This window comes from Heteronotia binoei, chromosome 16 (genome assembly GCF_032191835.1).
Source record: "Heteronotia binoei isolate CCM8104 ecotype False Entrance Well chromosome 16, APGP_CSIRO_Hbin_v1, whole genome shotgun sequence".
Classification (NCBI taxonomy): domain Eukaryota; kingdom Metazoa; phylum Chordata; class Lepidosauria; order Squamata; family Gekkonidae; genus Heteronotia; species Heteronotia binoei.
This window is the reverse complement of record NC_083238.1, coordinates 14,059,571-14,078,400: the sequence shown is the minus strand read 5'-3', so window position 1 is coordinate 14,078,400 and position 18,830 is coordinate 14,059,571. Positions and strand designations below refer to the sequence as shown.

The 18,830-nt window shown below is 40.6% G+C and overlaps 1 protein-coding gene and 1 long non-coding RNA gene across 3 annotated transcripts in view; both read right to left on the bottom strand.

Annotated features, from left to right (window-relative positions):
* Positions 1 to 7,817, bottom strand: part of ACVR2A (activin A receptor type 2A) — a 35,755-nt gene extending 27,938 nt beyond the window's left edge. For both annotated transcript variants that reach the window (XM_060257447.1, XM_060257448.1), the window contains exons 1-2: positions 7,708 to 7,817; positions 1,091 to 1,245 (exon numbers count right to left, since the gene is read on the bottom strand). In XM_060257447.1, coding sequence (XP_060113430.1) covers positions 1,091 to 1,245; positions 7,708 to 7,756 — 204 coding nt within the window. In that variant the 5' untranslated portion in view covers positions 7,757 to 7,817. The remainder of the gene's footprint in view (positions 1 to 1,090; positions 1,246 to 7,707) is intronic.
* Positions 7,818 to 8,410: 593 nt separating this feature from the next.
* LOC132585504 (uncharacterized) overlaps positions 8,411 to 18,830 on the bottom strand; it is a 61,193-nt gene continuing 50,773 nt past the window's right edge. The window contains exon 2 of the long non-coding RNA XR_009556312.1: positions 8,411 to 8,463. This is a non-coding gene — a long non-coding RNA (uncharacterized LOC132585504). The remainder of the gene's footprint in view (positions 8,464 to 18,830) is intronic.

Sequence of the window (18,830 nt, the reverse complement as noted above, 5' to 3'; positions counted from 1 at the left end):
TTGAACTCCAAGGGAGTTCTGGCCAGCACACCTTTTTAAATGTCTTCCTTCCATAGGAAATAATGAAGGATAGGGGCACCTTCTTTTGGGGCTCATAGAATTGGACCCCCTGGTCCAATCATTTTGAAACTTGGGGGGTACTTTGGGGGAGGTACTAGATACTATACTGAAAATTTGGTGCCTCTACCTCAAAAAACAGCTCCCCCTGAGCCCCCGAAACCTCCAGATTAATTCCCCATTATACCCTATGAGAATCGATCCCCACATAGGGAATAATGAAGTGCTCAGCAGACGTTTCCCTCCCTCTCCCCCCCTCCCCCGTTTCTGGCGACTGAAGGAGGGATTGGCCTCTCTACTCACGAGTTGCTGCCAACTTCTTCACAGACACCCCATCCCAAGAGGAAGCCTTTCAATCGGAGACTGAAGCCTCCGGAGCTGGAAACGCACATGGCCCTCTGGGGGCGGGGCTTCCCCTTGCCGGCCAGCTGACTGGGGGCGGGAAGTAGCCTGGGAAAGCGGAAGAACCCCCGCTGGGACCTGGGGATTGGCAAGCCTACATACTGAAGAACATCTGGCTTCCATTTCATCAGCTCTACCATGATGATCACATTGTTTTACTGCTACTTATTTCCCCTTCCATTTAGGCAAATTTTGGAAGAGAATCTTTTAATACAAAATGTTATGCTCCTGTGTGTACATTTCAATTACTATCTAAGTCAGGGGTTCTCAACAGGATACCTTTTAAGATGAACACTGTTTTAAATTTTTTCTTGCATACACAAAGTTTACCTTCAGTCACTTTGCCAAAGCAACTTTTTTAAAAAAAAAAAATCTGTGAAACCAATCGTTAGGGAACATCATCTTAAGTTTTTGCAAGTTAAATGACAGAATGCAGCAACAGTCCATACCAGGGATATGTAAAAGACCTTAAAAAAAAATCTCAAACAAGAAGTGATATCATTGTATTTCCCTAATTAACTTCAGAATGTAATAAATCGTGATTTATGCAAAACAACACTGAAATCAATCATTTGCTTTATAGAATTAATCACTGACTTATGACAAATATAATTGATACATAACCACTTACCTGGGTTGGTACAAGTACTGGAGGATATGCTAATTTATGATGTCGGTACATCCAAAATGAAAATAATACAATCACCGCTATTCCCATTATAGGCACCAGAGAATATAGCAAGGTACTGAATAGGGGTGGCTTAGAAGTGACAGGATTGGAAGTAGCTGCAAGGGAAAAAGTCATAATTAATATTCTGATTGATCTAATAGTAAGCAAACTGCTATGATCCAATCCTTACCATGGGAGGGGGAAAATAAATTATTAAGAAGCAGAGATCAAAATTTAAAACCAAGATCAAAGTTTAAAAGGTTTTAACCTACATTTCAAACCAAATTTTAAGCTGCTTTAATTTACTGTCTTTTTGACATTTTAAAATTGTTGACTGACAAATGTATGTGACTTGAACGTTTTCATCCCCTCAGTAGAAATTAGTCCAGCTAGAAGCACTTTGTATAGCAGCTCCAGAAGCTATCAATAACACAAGTGCTACTTTGAGCTCCCTTAACATTTGCTTAAAATAGTTCTAAAATTTAAGACTACTCCTAGGACTTAGGTTTAAAACAACTTCTCAGCAGGGAAGTTTCAAGTATGCTCAAGGAATCCGTGATGAAGAATACGCACTATACACTTGTGTTTTACAGTGTGATCTTAAGAATGCTTTTTAAATTATAATTATTATGTTATAAAACAGGGATGGCCAATCTGTGGCTCAGGAGCCACATATGATTCTTTCAACACATATTGTGTGGCTCTCGAAGTCCCCACTGCCCTGTCAGCCAGCCTGGAGAGGGCATTTCTCTCTTTAAATCTCTTCTCCAAGCCAAGCCAACTGTTGGCTTGGAAAATGCATTTCAAGTTAAAGCTGCTTTCTTTCTCCCTCTGCACTCCCCCATCTATTTGTCTTGCCTTCCTGCCTGCCTTCCTTCCCTTGCAGCTCTCAAACATCTGATATTCATGTCTTGTGGCTCTCAAACATCTGACATTTATTCTATGTGGCTCTTACGTTAAGCAAGTTTGGCCACCCTGTTGTTAAGGAATTCTATATGCATGTAGTTTAGGGTTTAGTCAAGGGCATTTGCTTACAATTCCTTCCTTGTTTCTCCCCCCTATACAACCACAATATGATGTGCCCAAACTAGGAACTTGCAAAAACTGTTGTTTGTCTCTTGCCTAAAAACAAAAACTATGAACAAGGTAATTTAGAATCCTGACTGCTGGGTCACAAACAATTTTCCTGTGCTCTAATATAAACTCTGATCAATACATAAATGCATTTGTCATCTACTGGCTTCTCTGGACTCTCAAGGCTGATGGGACAAAACCTTGCCAAGCCTGCATTATCTACAAGCATGCAGTTTTCAGTGGCCAACAATTCTTGTGAGATTCTAAGTCTAACAAGCCTTTCTGAAAAAAATGTGGCCAACTCACTTTTCATTTAAACAGATTTGTAAAGATATTTTTAGAGAAGCTCTCTCACCCTTAAGGCTAAGACGAATAAGTATAATTGAATGGGATATTAGAACAACATGATTGTTCCTTCTACTTGAAGATAAGGAAGGCATCTTTGACAGATATAGGATCTCCTCTCATGGATCCTTGAGGCAAGAATGCATACTTATTTTTGTCTCTACCACTAGAGGGTATCCTCCTCTATATGTTCAGAGACGGCTCACCAACCTCCACAATGTGTGCGTACTGCTTTTCCAAACCTAATCTTTAATAACTCAAACTTCAAGTTGTATGGCAGATAAAAAGTGTACCTTTAAAGAGAAAACAATATACAGTGAAGAACAGTTAACAGAAATGAACAGACTGGGAAATCTTTTGATTATTTGTTCTAGCCCTGTTCAAGGGGATATATATCTTCTCCTCCTTAGTTAAGGATAGAAAGGATACTGTCTTTATCTTCAAGCAGACAGAACCTTCACAGCAAGCCCCAGTGTTCCATTCTCACTTGAAGATGGAGGGCATGTTCAGATGATTGAGAGATGGGATGTTAAAAGGTGTTCAACATTCTAAGCAGGGAAATGTCTCCCAGGCAGACAGTTGCAGGATTTCTGTGTCTGAAGTTCATGCCAGCAGCGGCAAGCAAGTCCAGTTATTACATCTGGCAAATGTATATAGACCCAAATTACTGCCTTGCAAATATCAACTAGTGCCATGTTTATGTAAAAAGCTGATGTAGCTACACTCTGTATAGCAATAATCCCTTCAGGGAGTTCCAAGTCTTTTGACTCATATGCCAGACAAATGCATTCTCACAACCACTGAATTAACGACACTTTTAGAGACCTTCTTGCCGTTCTGAGGGTTTGATAAGCAATGAAAAATGAATCAAATTTCCTCATAGATATTTAAATTTGCAGCACCTTGTGATGATTCAATCTGTTATTTTGTGTGCTCGGGACAAAAGGAGAAAAGATAAATGTTTTGTAACTTATGGAAAATCAAAAGGACAGGGTCAATACCTTGCGGTCTCTGAGAACTACAGAAACACTACCCTGATGTAGAAGGAAGATACAAATGATCTTAAGGGACCCTTCACATCCGGGCCACTTGCTATTTGAGATTTTACCGTCAGGTAGGCGATATAGAGTGTTGAAGGCAAAGACAAATAGATTCAAGGGCAGCTTCTATCCAAGTGCCGTGGTTAAGCTAAATGCAGGGTTATGAATGGTTATGTGTTTTTAGATGCATTTAAATGGTCTATGTATATGTCCTTTTGTGGGTGTTGATGTGTTGGTATGTTTGTGGAAGAGCACCTCATTTCGTTGCTATCATTTTCTTGAGAACAATGGCAATAAATTTATCTATCTATCTATCTATCATCCATCCATCCATCATCCATCCATCATCCATCTATCCATCCATCTATCCATCCATCTATCACCCTTCCAGCAGATGTTACAGTCCCCAGAACTAGCACCCTAAAGGTAAGCAATAAAGTTTCACATAGTGGATCAAACAGAGATTGGGGGGGTTGCATTTTTATGTGTGAGTGTGCACCTGGAAGTCTTGGCAACTGCTGGTGACTGACCCTTACTGGGAGCATGGAGGATATTCAGATAGGTGGCTGAATAAAGCCCGCCTCCACCTCCCAGCTCTGGTATTCCAAGGACATCTCCCATCCAAGTACTTGCCAGAGGCAACCCTGCTTAGCTTCTGAGATCTGTTGAGATCAGGCTTGCCTGGGCTATCCAGGTCAAGGCAAACAGAGACTTCGTTAATGCTTGCATGACAGAGAATTCTAAGCAGAGAATGACTAGAAAGATCAAAGCTTTGTTCCCTTCACAAAAATGTCTTTGAAATATGAATTCTTTCAAAAAGTACAAACTTTCCATGTGCTTCCATATACGCTGACAGCGACTGCACAGTGCAAGAAAAGCATAATTTGAGTTAGTTCTTCAGATAATAATTTCTCTGGGACCATTTGCTTTTCATTTACCATGTATCGCCATGTAGCCATCCCATGTCTGGATCACATAATGGTCCTTGGCTTAACGTGTTGGATGTTACTGTCAATTATCATGCAGATTAAACTGAGGGCTCTATCAAGCTTGAAAGGTATGGTCTCCTTGGCCAGTGGAGAGTAATGCACACCAGATCAGATTTCTCCCATCTGAGTTTACCATACTGGAAGTTACTAACTGAAGGAAAAGGTAAAGCAGACCTGATATCAAGGCATCATTTGCACATTCTGCTTCCAAACAGCTGAAGTGTATGAAGAACCTGCTCAGTTTGGCATTAGATGGGAGATAAACATGTTTACCTGAGGGGTGTCCAAACCCATTTGCTATTTCCAGGAATGTCTCTTGGCTCAGAGACTATTGCCTGGACTAAGCTGGTGTCTTCTAAGCCACCTGCCTGATTGTTGACAAAATCGCTGATGTATTCTGCCTTAAGAAAAAGAAAGTGTTTCTCTGCCCATAAAATTCTCTCTGCGGGGCTCTCAATCTGGTGCCTCCAGGATGACCTTGTGCTTGAACATTACACTCTGCCTGTCCTGATGCCTACGTTCAGATGGTGAATTCTGGAGGAAAAGTGGAGAAGGGGTCAGACAGACAGTACTGTGGGGCATAAGATATTGTGAGAAGCTTCAGTCTTGTTCCAAAGTCCCTGGCATGTTCCACTGAAATGTCGGCTCCTCAACCTGTTTATTATCTGAGTACTTTGAAGGTTTTCCTCTGGAAAATGACTCGCTACATTCAACCACTTCATGCTGTGCCATAGGCAAGCATTCACTCTGACCCTGCTGTGATGTTTAAATAAGTTACCTCTGGAAAGAAAGTAGATTCCTTTGACAATGAGAGTACTGAGACCCATATTTCTTTGGACGAATGTCTAAAGGTAGTTCTCTTCTTATCTGTGGTCTCATACACTGACAGTTCTTCCCAAACAGTATTCTTCCTAGGAACAGGGAAGATGCTGGGCTGTACTCAGGCTGCGTATACAGTCCGATTCTTGAACTACCAGTTGCATCTCATTTCCAATGCCGAAACCATGTTTCATTGAGAAGAAAATTTCACTGCATCCAGACTGGCATCTGGCACAAAAGAGAAACTTGCCTTTCAGCTTGCCTCTTACTATGGATCAGCTGTCAATCATCTTTCTCACACAAACTGTGAATCAAAGGCGCGGTGGCGAAGGCTCTGATGGCAGAGTGACACTGCCAGTTCCATGAAGAGGGAACTCACTTTTCTCCAGCGCACGAAACCCTTTCATAAATGTTTGCCATCCTTCAAGATGACTACTGATGAAATGAAACCTGGTACAGTAGCATCAATTACAGGGATCGGAATTCAATCAGTAACCCAGCTAGGACAGTGATATTTGCTGTGCGTGGCCAGAATGAAATCTTTGGGCAAAAAGAGATTACATTCTTATTTTATGTTTTCTTCTAAGGGTGCTGCAAAAGCAAACATTTATTCTGAATTCTTCATTCTGGAGAAAGTGTTCCTGGTTCCTCCTCGGAGAACTTCCTTATTTCTTCCATAGGGCCAGACAGCTCAAGAACTTTCAGGATACTGATTGAAAATAAGATTCCTCTTGAGAAACAGGCATCTGCTTGGTTGTTCCTGCACAGGCAAACCTTCATTGGATATTTCTCCTTCCTCTCTATTAGAATTCAAGCCTTAAGTCCTTTGTCTTGAGATGTTGATCTGCTTTCTCTGATATGTGAAAGGATCAGTGGAAGGGTACTCTTTAGGTTCAGAGGTGCTTTGGTTGCCAAGCACTGGAGAGGAAGGAGGTTATGACATCTGTTGACTTGTTCTGCTTGGTGAACATCCTCCCCAATCAACTGCTAGTCTTCTCTGAGGGTTGGTAGGGTGGGGATGGCATTTATACACTCCAAACCACACAACAGTTCTCAAATTCCAAACTAGTAGATTTACAGTCTACTGCTCCACAACTAAACTCTGCAACTTTAAGGCAAGCTGGCATGCACATTTGCAGAGCCCTTCTATGTCAGAGCTTGGCAAACAGAGGAAAAGCTCCTCCTTGGATAATGCACTGGAACTATGCCATATCATCATGTCATCTGAAGCCACAGAATGAACTGGTGCCTACTAAGCAGTAGGGAAGGGGTCAGAAAGTAGAAATTAAGGATATTTTTGAAGGATAAATAATTCAGAGAGATGAAAAAGGAAGTCGAGAAAGAACAAACAGTAAAATTAGCTAAACTAGTAGAAGAAGAAAAAATCAACTGAAGAGCTCCTTTAATTTAGATAGCATGGATTAGGGGTGTGCAATTGGGTTTTTTAATCAGTATTTTTCAATTCTGGTCTATTGGACCTGGGGAAAAAAAATTGGGATTCCCAAAAACCCCTGGATTCAAATACTAGTATGGTATTTGGATCTGAGATTTTTCAGAAATCCTGAAATTTTTCAGGTCCAATAGATCCAAACCAAAAAATACCAGTAAAAGATACCAGCCCAATCCTAGCTTGACTTCTCCTGCAGCCCAGTTTAAACCAAGTTGCAACAGAAGGCAGCACAGAGCTGCACCAGTGGGAAGTGACGGGCTCCCTGCAGACACAATCGAAGTCGATCCTAGCTGGGCTGCCTCTCCTGCTGGCCCAGTTTAAACTGGACAGCAGGAGAAGACAGTGTAGAGCTCCACGGTGGGGAACTTTCCGCCACCATGGGTGATCCTTGGGCTGTCTTCTGCTGTCCATTTAAAGTTTAAATGGACTGCATATGCCTGCTCAACAAACAGCTGTTTTCAGATCTACCAGAAACCCCCAAATATATCCAGGATTTGGGAGGGGGGGGGGTTCCCCCACGTGGATTTCCTGAGAAAACACAGATACATTTGGGAAGCCAAAATATACCAATAATGTATTTTTCAGGTATATTTTAGTCTCAAGTAGAACTGAATGCACACACCTAGCACGGACCTCCCTAAATTCCACGTTCTCACTTGTGAGGAAGGAATGTACTGAAATAAGAGGACAGCCTCTAGCGGTGGAGATGAAAACTGCAACCTAATTTCTGCCTCAAGTGTCAATGAGAGCCACCACATCTTTCCAACATGCCCTTTTGCTTCAAGTGAGAAGATTCTCTCGTATATTAAGGCAAAAGCCACAATTTGGTTAACAAGCATTTAGAAAATCTAAACAACTTACGTTGTGTAACCTCCATCTCTGGAAAGTAGAAAAAACGTTCATTGCACATGTTGCCTTCACAGCAGCAGAAAAAGACTTCAGGACTGTCTTTCTTTTCGATACAATTAGTCCTGAAAAGGATTCAAAATCAATTACTCATTTTCATTTTAAAATGGTTGCTTTAGCAGTACACAAGAAGAACTAAAACTCATGAAAAAGGATAAGCATTTTTTAAAAATTTAAATCTGAACCACACTACAAAACTAGGATGATAACTTTCATTTAGTTTTTTCAGCAAAACAATAAAACTTCAGAAAGCAGGTAGTTTCTTCTAAAAAAGTAGTCCTCCTCTAGGGGGGGGGGAAATCATTTCAGCTAGAGAGGGATCGCAATGAGATTAAGTCATAGGACTTAACAGAACCAACGGATTAAGCTGTGATATGGGAATCAATCCTCATCAAACCCCATTAAAGCTGGCTTGAACTGCACTCTGTATTTTTCCTCATTGTTACTTTTTAAAAAAGTTATGCCCAAAACAAAGCATGCAAAAGTAACAGCAATCCACTTGCCTGTCATAACAGTTAATATCATCCAGCCAGCAGCCCTGTTTCACAATTTCAATGGATCCAGAAATGTTTTTCCATGTTGCAAAGCAGTGTCGTCTTTTATCTTTATCGCCATAGCAAGGTTCAATGCCACTACGATTTGTTTTGTCCTTTTCCCAGCTACCATTGTAGAAAATGCACTCCTGCGTCTCTGATCTGCCTAATATGGCACCTGCATGAGATTAAAATAAAATTAAATCACTGAATAAGGTTGCAAAACACTTTTGGTGCTCATAACATGGCTGCGCTGCATTTCTCACAAAACTGCCTTCCTTGTTATTCAATACAGAGTTCCAGCACTGAGACAGGCATGCATTTCAAACAGATATTGAAAAGTAACAAAATAATCTTGTTTTTTTAAGTTTAGAAACATGACCCTAATCACTTGACAAATACAGAGGGCAGCTAAATAAATGGGTTGCTAAATCTTTCAGAACACAAAATTAATGCAAATAACCTTAAAAGCATATGCACGGTTTGAAAGTCAACTCTGAATTAGAACCAATTTAGAGACACCACAGTGCCAGTGTTTTTGTGTAATTGTGATATTGTTTGTGATGTTGTTTTTGTCTTTCTGGGTTCAGCTGTGAATATCTTGCTTTCAGATAAAGTTTTATTTATTATTCAAAATGTTTATACTCCAGAACATGAGACACTGTACTCTGCTCAAGAAGAGTGCAACAGTACACACCGGGCTTCTCAATACTATAGTAAATTCTCTCTCTCTCTCTCTCTCTCTCACTCACATACACGCACACTCACATACTTTATAAAGCTATTGCGAATAGACTTAGTGCTTATAGTGTTAAAAAGAAGTGTCGCCACACAACCTTTTCAGGACAATGAAGGGGAAATAAACTATTCATTTAATCTCTCCTGTCATTTGAGAATCTCTGCGCAACTTGCAATATAAAATCATTACAAGTTATTAGCGCTCCAAGGGGAAATGCAACATTACTATAAATTTTGTTGCATACATGAACTGGTAACAATGTTAAAGTGTCTGTTTTTTGGAATTTTAAAGCAGCACAAAGTAGTTTTTGTTCAAACCTTTTCTAACATCAACAACCCAAGGTGCTTTAGAATGTTAAAATCATGACATTTTTACTCAATCGAGACAAGCAACACGATTGTTACACAGCTAAATCAGGGATACTGAAGTCAGAATGAACTCTGCTAGACGAAAACTCCAAATAGTTATTGATTTATTTGCTTTTATGTAGCCTTAGCCATTCAAATGGTTCTATAAGTAAATGGATATTTAGTATTTTCCTGCACTTAAATCAAATTTACATTTTCCTACACTTAAATTCGAATTCAAGCACAATGAACACAAAAACTGGTTTTCTGATGACCGGATCAGGTTTACATACTTAATAAATACTTAATCAATAAATACTTGATCAATAAATTTTTATTCTTCCCTGGCCAAGCACAAAAAGGAACATTATTGGAGAGTATTCTATCATCAGTCTCTTCTACCTTAAATAAAACCACAGGATATTTCATAGACCTCTCAGACTTCCTGTCATTTTTTAGCTGGTTTCCTCTGTCTTGTTCCCTGTTCCTCTGTATTTGCACCTGAAAATAGGTCTTATAACTAAGGTAAGGTCTTTACCAGAAAAAGAATCCTTAACCTCTCCAGCCTTGATCCTGCAACAATTCATCTCTCACACTATCCTCTTATGTCTTTGTCTCTTCATGTCAAATCCAATATTCTTCTTCACACTTCAGAGTCCAAAGTTATTTAGAGCTATCAGTTTCTTAGTACCAGTTCACACACTACAGCGGCAGGCATGTTTGCTGCATTTATACCATCGTTTCCTTTCCTAATGGGGAAAAAAGTATAAAGGGAAGATGCACGTTGCAAAATGAATGTTGGCATTTCCCCATTATACTTTACATCAGTAGCTCCCAAAGTGGGTGACACTGCACTCTGGGGGGCACTAGGATTAACTGGGGGGGGGGCACTAAGATGCAAGGGGCGGGGGGCCACTGGAAGAGGCCATGGCATTCAACTATGTCATTCAATTATTTATGATCAGCCAGGTTATGGCCCCTATCATCACCTATCATCACCACGACCATTTTGGTCTTCGTGGCATTTTCAAGTTTTTGCTGCTAAGTCCTTAACGCAATACTATTGGAGTGTGCTACTTATTTTCCTGTGTTCTCAGTTACTGAACCTGTTGATTATGGTGTGCTTTTTCAGGGTGTGTGTGTGTGTGTAGAAAAAGCCCAGCAGGAAGTTATTTGCATATGAGGCCATACCCCCTGATGCCAAGCCAAGAGGAACTGCGTTCCTGCTCAAAAAAAGCCCTGCATATAAGCGTTGTTTTGTCACAGTCTACCCAATATTAATATTTCTAGGTCACTGCTATTCTGGATAATGCTTTTTACAGGGTAGGGTAGGGGGATGAGTTTAGGAAACCAAGGAGGCAGTGGCCTGAAAAACTTTGGGAACTAATAATTTATTTACTCACCATAGAGAACACTAGAGTAGATGTAGCAAATTAGCCTGTCTCTGTCTCAATGAGTACTCTACAGGGTTGTTGTTGTTTTTAATGATGTACTACTCTGACTTGTATTCAGATTTATTTTTACACTCCTCTGTTTTCCGAGCATAGAACAAGGCATATGTACCTTCAAACAAATTATTAGCACACCCAAAAATTTAAATACTGAATACCATTTCTGGTGACCTTATTGCAAGGAAAGAGACCATTTCCTACACATGATCGCAGCATATATAATACATAGCTAGCTGCAGGCTATGTAAGCCCTGACCTGGGTGGCCCAGGATAGCCCCGTTTCATCAGATCTCAGAAGCTAAGCAGAATCTGCCCCAGTTAGTAGTTGGATGGGAGACCACCAAGAAAGTCCAGAGACAGGTAAAGTCAAACCACTTCTGATTATCTGTTTCTTGCTTTGAAACCCTGAGGGGTCACCTTAAGCTGGTTGGGACCTTACAGCACTTTCCACCATCACCACTGGCTATATATGCTTAGAAAGCATCATGATGTTAAGGTCTGCGACGCAGTACTCTGGCCATATTCATCAGCTTATTGGATATTCTAAATATTTCATCCTTTCTGGCATCACTTGAGTTTAACCTGTCTCCAGTTACCATTCAGTTGCAGCACTCAAGTCCCTGATTTTTCTATGGCCATTTCTCTTCTCACAGCCATCCCCCCAAATCCATTCTGACCTTCTCCAGAATCATCTTTTAAAGTTCACTTTGCAACCATTTCCCTCCTTCTGTACTTCTTGAAGTAGCAATTGTGCCCCTTGGTTACCAATTCAGAAACTGTTCACATCACTGCCTAAGTAACTTTAGCAGACATACTGCTTATATCTTTTCCCCCAAGACCTCATATTCAAATTATAATATTTAATCTTAAAAACCTCCTGATATACCAGCTTTCTTATTAGAAAAAAAATCAGATTTCTGAAATAGGTAGCAGCATATACGGAAGAATAGGGGGGAAAGTAGCTTCTGTGGTCTGAATCTCCACTTTTCTGTTTTTTTCAAACATATTGCAAGCATGCTGGAAGGGAGGAGGCAATCCAAGGAATAGCCCACATTTAACTTGAAGAGGCTGCTGAGAAGTTTCTTACCTTGCTAGCCAGTTTACTTTTTATCTCCTTAAGTTTATCAAACCCTTCTCCCACGCAACCCCAATCTTGGAAAACTCCCAACCATCAGGCTGCCTAGTTGTTTAGAAGAATGATTTGTTGTTTAAAAGTCTGGAGATTAAAAGGTTTTGGCAACTCTGCACAAGACTGGTAACTAAAAGTACAAGGGTAGCTCTCAAAAGTTTGTGATTAGCCATGAACTCCTTGTGGAGATAAATTATAAATTTATAACATATTTTTGCAGTCAGTTTGGTGATGTACTACAGATAACATATCATAAAAACACGAGTTTACAATATATTCATGAAAACTTAGAATGAAAACTGCATTTTAAATTCTGTTTCACAGTCCAGTGATTCTGTTTTATTTTATGTTGGTTCTGCCTCTAAGGTGTATTTCTGTGATGCTTGATCCTTTTGCCAACAGAACCTTGAGGGCAATCTTGCTCAGTAATCCTCAGTAATAATCATTGTGATTGAAATACCAGGTCTATAAAGATGGACCCAAAAGTCATATGGAAAGGTGACAAATGGTGTTAGTAGTAAAGATTAGCATAAACTGAGAAAACTGAGGTTAATTTTGGTTTGTGAGGCTGAATGAAACTTCATAAGCCTCCCTGGTTACCAAATCGGTTCATTTTGTAAGGCTTGTGACTTTTTGGTTTTTGCAAGGCATGCCATGCGCAAGTGATTTCTGAACTCCATTCGCTTCTAGCTGAACTCACCACTTGGACTTCACTCACATGGGGCACATCTTGCAAAAGTCATTAAAAGGAACATTCCCTTTTAACAGCTTTTGCAAGGCGCACTGGCACAGCTTCAGAACTCACCGTAAAGAGTTCTTCTCCTTTGAGGAAAGGAGGACATCTTAATTTGGGGGTGGGGTGGGGGATACCCACCATCCAATCAAAAGAGACAGGATCTAATTTTCAGCTTCCTGTCTTCAGTCCCACAGGCGACTCCATCAGCTGTTTAAACTAAGCTATTGCCTCTACAGTAGGAAAAAAACCAGAACAGCAGCAGATACATGCACAAGGTGTGTGAACAAAGGCTGAGACAAAAAGACAAACCTGTTTTACTGTCTTCCTGATGTCCTCCTTTTCTTGGAGAAGGATCCTTCACGGTAAATACCTGCTCTGGGACCTCCCAGAGCAGTGTCCTCAATTATTGGGCAGGTTAGAGTCATCATCATTTATGATGTTCTACCCAAGGTAGCATCAACTGAACTGTATGTGTTGATTTTGTAATGTTTGATGAAAGTGGATAACAAAGACCAGGTTACTGCTTTACAGACTTCTTCGATGGTAGTATACTTAATGAAGCCCATGCTGGGGGCTGATTCCACAGAGAATAATCTGTGTTATCATAAGGAAGACTATTGCAGGCTTCTGTAGATCTCAATAATGCAAGCTTTGATGGTATTTCTTATGGCCATGGAAATCCTTTGGGCCTTGTTTGGAGGGGATACAGGGATAAACATAGCACCTGTTTTTCTAAATAAATTGGTTTTAGGGGTGTTCTAATGAGAGTGTGCCAAGCTTTTTCCTTTGGATGCATAGGCTCTGGACCTTTGGAATACAGAATAATATCCTTGGGGATAAATGTGGGATCAGATCTAAGGACCACTTTGTCTTTATAGAAGCTGCAATGATCACCTTTGACTGAAAGTGGGCCTATTTTAGACGCTATCCCGATGAAGGCGATGGCAACAAGGAACAGATTCTTCATTCTTAACCATCTGATGGAGTCATTCTGAAGCAGTTCAGGTTGTGGTTTGATGAGAGCGGAGAGGATGATGTAAAGTTTCCAGATGGAAAATCTGTGAGCTTTCAGTGGGTCCCTCAGAACCATATCTTGAATAAAATGGATGATGTGGGGATGATGGAAAATGTGCTCTCCTTTGATAAGGGCCGGAAGAGTAGCTAAGGCAGCTATCTGCCATTTCATTGTGGATGCCTTAAGTTTTCTCTTTACATTTTCTAGCAGGAATGCTAAAATTGATGTGAGCAGTGGCTTTAACAAGTTAACCCCCTTTCTTTTGCACGACTGTATGAAGGCTTTCCAAGACGTATATTCTGTTGGTTGATTTTCAGGATGCCAGTGAAGTCTCTGTCACACTGGGATTGTATCCCAATCATAGGAAGCATCACTTTTCAACCTCCAGGTGGTCAAGTGCATCCAAGCGGGGGTCAGGATGCCAGATGGGACCTTGCTGTACCATGTCTGAGGACACTGGTAATTTCCAGGGGGGTTCTATCTGTAAGGTTGAGAATCAGGGCCAGTGTGGTCAGAACAGGGCTATTAGCATAATGTCCACTCATTGACCTTTGATATTCTGAAAGACCTAGGACAGAATTGGAAGAGGGGAAAAGGTGAATAATAAACTAATGGGGGCCAGGGAGTTATGAGCACATCAGTCACTTCTGTCCAGAGGTGACAGAACCTTGTGAAGAAGCAGCTGAGCAGGAGATCTGCCAGGGAGAGCAAAGAGGTTTCCTTGGGGTTGTCCAAATTGAATTACTATCTCCAAGAAAAGCTCCTTTTTGAGAGATCACTCTTCTTCCTATATGATTTGTCTGTTGAGCCAATCTGCTTTGTTGTTGGAAGACCCATTTATATATTCTGCTGTAATTGATAAGTTCTCCAGGTTAGAATTTTCAAGTTTCTTTGTGGAGACTGGAAGACCTCAATTCCTCTTGCTTGTTGATTTAAGTCTCTGCTGAAACACTGCCCATTCTTATGAGGACATGTCTCTGTCAGACTTGTTGGTGACAATATCTTAATACTAGCCAAATGGCTTTCAGTTCCAGGAAGCTGATGTTCATCTCAGATTCTGCTCTTGATCCAGTTCCTTGGACTGGCTTGTCATCTAACATCATTCCCCATCTGGGGAGTGACAGTGAAAATCTGCAGTACTTCTCACTTCCAGTATGTTTTCCCTTGTGACAGGCTGGATGATTTGGTCCACCACAGAAGGCTGATCTTCATCTGGACTGGTGTCTGGAGGAGCAGATTTGATCTCTACATGATCTGAAGTTGATATGATGGTAACAGCTGTCTTGTTTGCAGCCAAGCCCACTGGATTGCATTTATATATGATGTCATGGGTCTGAGCAGCCTGGTCAAGGGCTTGAGGGGTGTAGACCTGGCCTTGACTATGGAGCTTAATAGCGCCATTATTCTTTGTGCTTTGTTTTAAAATAGGAACAACTGGTTAACAAAGGTGTTATTACTTCCAGATGTTCCAGCTGTTGAGAGGGAGATACGGAGCTATTTTGTACATTGACTATGAATCCATAATCTGTATGGTCAACTCTGTGTTTAGTTGGGTCTTGTTTCTGGTGCTGGATTTGATCAGAAGATCGTCCAAACATGGATGGATATGAATACCTTGTTGTCTCAATCTGACAACTGGAGTGATTAATTTGAAAAATACCCTTGGAGCCATAGGGAGGCCAAATGGAAGTGCTCTGAATTGGAAGTGGAATCCCCCAAAGCAGAAGCAGAGATATTTCTTGTCAGCTGGGGGAATAGGAACATGAAGATATGCCTCTGTGAGATAGATGGAGGTGAAAAACTCTCCGGTTTGCGAAGATTCCATGATGGAGTACTGTGATTCCATCCTGAAGTGTCTTATCTTGACAAACCATTTCAAGAATTTTAGGTCCAGGACAGCCCTCCATTCTCCACAGCTCTTTGGCACTGTAAACCCTTGACCCCTTGTCTGGAAATGGGACTGGTTTGATGCCATTTGTCAAAAGCAGGTGTCAAGTTGTCATTATGATTACCTTGCCCACTTCCTTCCCTCAGAGACAGAAGCAATTGAAAGTTTTTCAAGCTTTTCACCCAATCAAAGAATATTTAAGATGAGGGTTTTTTGTTTCAGTGTTTCTTAAACACTCCATACACTTTCTCGGGCTTAACTGTCTCTTTTGGCTTCCAGACAGTAAGGCTACACTATCCAGTTCCCAAATTCCTTCTCTAAACACAACAGTACATTTTCTTTAGTTTTACTGACTCTTTAGGTTTCAGGAGGCAGTCTCTAAACACACCAGACCAGGAATCACTCAACTCTTTGAGTCATCTCCCTTTGTTAATTGGGTAGGGAATTTCTTCTCTCACTAGAAAATCTATCCCTTTTCCTGGCCCGAATGGGAGTCTTCATCTATCTACCCACTCCTCCTGCCAACCTGCCCAGTTCTCTGTCCATATTAAAGTCCTCTCAGTCAGGCCTTACCACAAACTCTGTCAGCACCCAATTCTTCTCAGTCAGAACTAGACTCAGACTCAGCAGCCCCTGTAATTTCCCTTTGAAATTCCTTTGTAAAAAGCACTGCTACTATTAGGTCAGGCAAGTGAATGTCATGGTTTCTAATGTCCACTTATTTGTTGCATCCTCCTGGACTGAATCCTCCTGGATGGAAGACCTAAGTTTCCTGTCTCATTATCAACACTCATTATCTCCACATCTACTACTCCTCTGCATCACACCAGATCCAATCAAACCTACTATTGTCATTCACCTGCTATTGCCATTCAACATCTGAAATCACCTGTATAAAGTTTGTATCTCCAGTTCCTCGTGTTATTTTTAATTTTTATTTAGTAGGCTTATATTCTGCCCTTTCCCGTAAACGGGCTCAAGGCGGATCACAACATATAATAATAACAATAAAAAACTTACATATCAAAGTTAAAACACTGTATTAAAATTAAACAGTAAAAACAATAAATAAAACGCACCACCAGCGGACAGGGCACAGCGTATCAGTAACCAGTTGTAGGCCCACCTTAAACGATGGCAATAACAATAAGATAGCACTGTAATATGTCACCACAAGGGAGGCCAAATGATGGAATAATAGGATGCCCACTGCCTCAACCATAGGCCCGGCGGAACAGCTCTGTCTTGCAGGCCCTACGTTACATTTTATAGCATGCATGACCTGGCCTAACGAAGTGATATTTATGTCAGATCCAGCCCTCACAACAAATTAGTTCTACACCTCTGAGGCAAATGAACACCTTGAAGACCAACCAAGTTTTATTCAGGGTATAAGCTTCCATGCACACAAAAGCTTATACCCTGAATAAAACTTGGTTAGTCTTCAAGGTGCCACTGGACTCAAACGTTGTTCTGCTTTGTTCAGACTAATATGGCTACCCACCTGAAGGTAGATGAGACAGGGGAGAGCCTGCTTGTCTAACTACACTCCCTTCTGAGACAGGAAACAAACTGGAGATGGTGACTCCCACAAGGCTGAAGACAGGAAGGTGGAAATTAGTTCCTGTCCCTTTTTATTGGATGGTGGGAATAACCCCCCATCAAGATGTCCTCCAGCTCAGAGAGAGAATTCCTACTGTGTTCAGATTTGCTTTGCAGCCTACAGTTGCATGGCCCACAGCAGTCATGAAAACTTTTGGGATTTCCCCTCTTCAACACAATCCTTGATACCGCACAGAACTTTGTCCACACTTAATCAGCATTAAGTTTTTCAAGTCCCTGAGAGAAGCAGGAAAGGCCTTGTTATATAAACTACTTCCATTTACTCAACTGTATGATTCAACCCATTACATTGTTAAAGGCATACTACTCACCTTTTGGGTGGAGGGGGTTAACATGTGCTCTACCCATGATGAGTAGATAGGTAGCAAAGGATCAAGAAATTAAAAGTAAAAATATCTAGATGAAGAGAATAATAGTAGCAGACAATCCTATATTCGATGCTCTACCTACAGAGGCAGAAAAGAACTGAGTTGAGGGTGACTCCCAACAGAAAAAGGAAGTTGAAAATTTAGTCCCGCCTCCCTACTGATGGGTTGGGAATCACCCACAAGGTGTCCTGCGCCTCAGAGGGAGAACACTACAAACCAAGGATGTACACTTAGAATCTAACATACTATTTTTTCAAAGGAACAGAAAAAAGCGAACTAGTGGATAAAAAAAATTAAATTAGTATTACCTTAATTATGGTTTTGCTATTTCTGTAATTATACAATAAATGTAAAAGAAACTTTGTGACCCTACAATACACAACATGTATGCAATGAAACAAACGCATGCTATAATTTATTACCGTGTTTCCCCGAAAATAAGACACTGTCTTGTATTTGTTTTTTCTCAAGAAGACACACTAGGGCTTATTTTCAGGGGATGTCTTATTTTTTATTAAGTATGATACAACAATCTACATTTATTCAAATACAGTTAAGTCATCTTCTGGAACATTGTCATAACTCTCCAGGTATTTCAGTCTTCCTTACCACTCCGTGCCGAAATGCATGGTGTGGCTTTGCAGATACGCTGCATAGCCACGCCCATCACTAGGTCTTATTATCAGGGTAGGGCTTATATTTAACAAATGCATAGAAATCCTGCTAGGGCTTATTTTTTGGGTAGGTCTTATTTTCAGGGAAACAGGGTAGTAGCACAATGGATGATGATGAAGATGATGATGACTTCAACAGATAAACAATACAAATCAATGAAGTTCCAATTAAGACATTTCAAAAACTTAAGCCAATAAAACTCTAAAAACCCATGATGGCATCCCACTAGTTAAGTTCTCTTTGCTATGCAGAAAATCTCAACAGTCACAGAGTTTGCCCATTCGTGCTCCAATGGTCCTCACAACAAATCTGTCTCAACATGGGCTCCAGTTTTGGATTTTATGTCCAGAAATGAATTTCTTCCATCAAACTGGTATATCACTCTTGGTTATATTTTTTAATTATTTTATTTATTTATTTGCTCTTCCCCATTTCTTTCGCCCTATCCCTTCTTCTTCTCCCTTGGCGTTGGAGCTCCCACTACTGAGTACATGGTCTTCTTTTTTGTTAGGTCTGTAATTATACTTTTGGTGCCTTAGGTCAGTCAATGGATTTTTTTTCCTCCTTCCTTTTC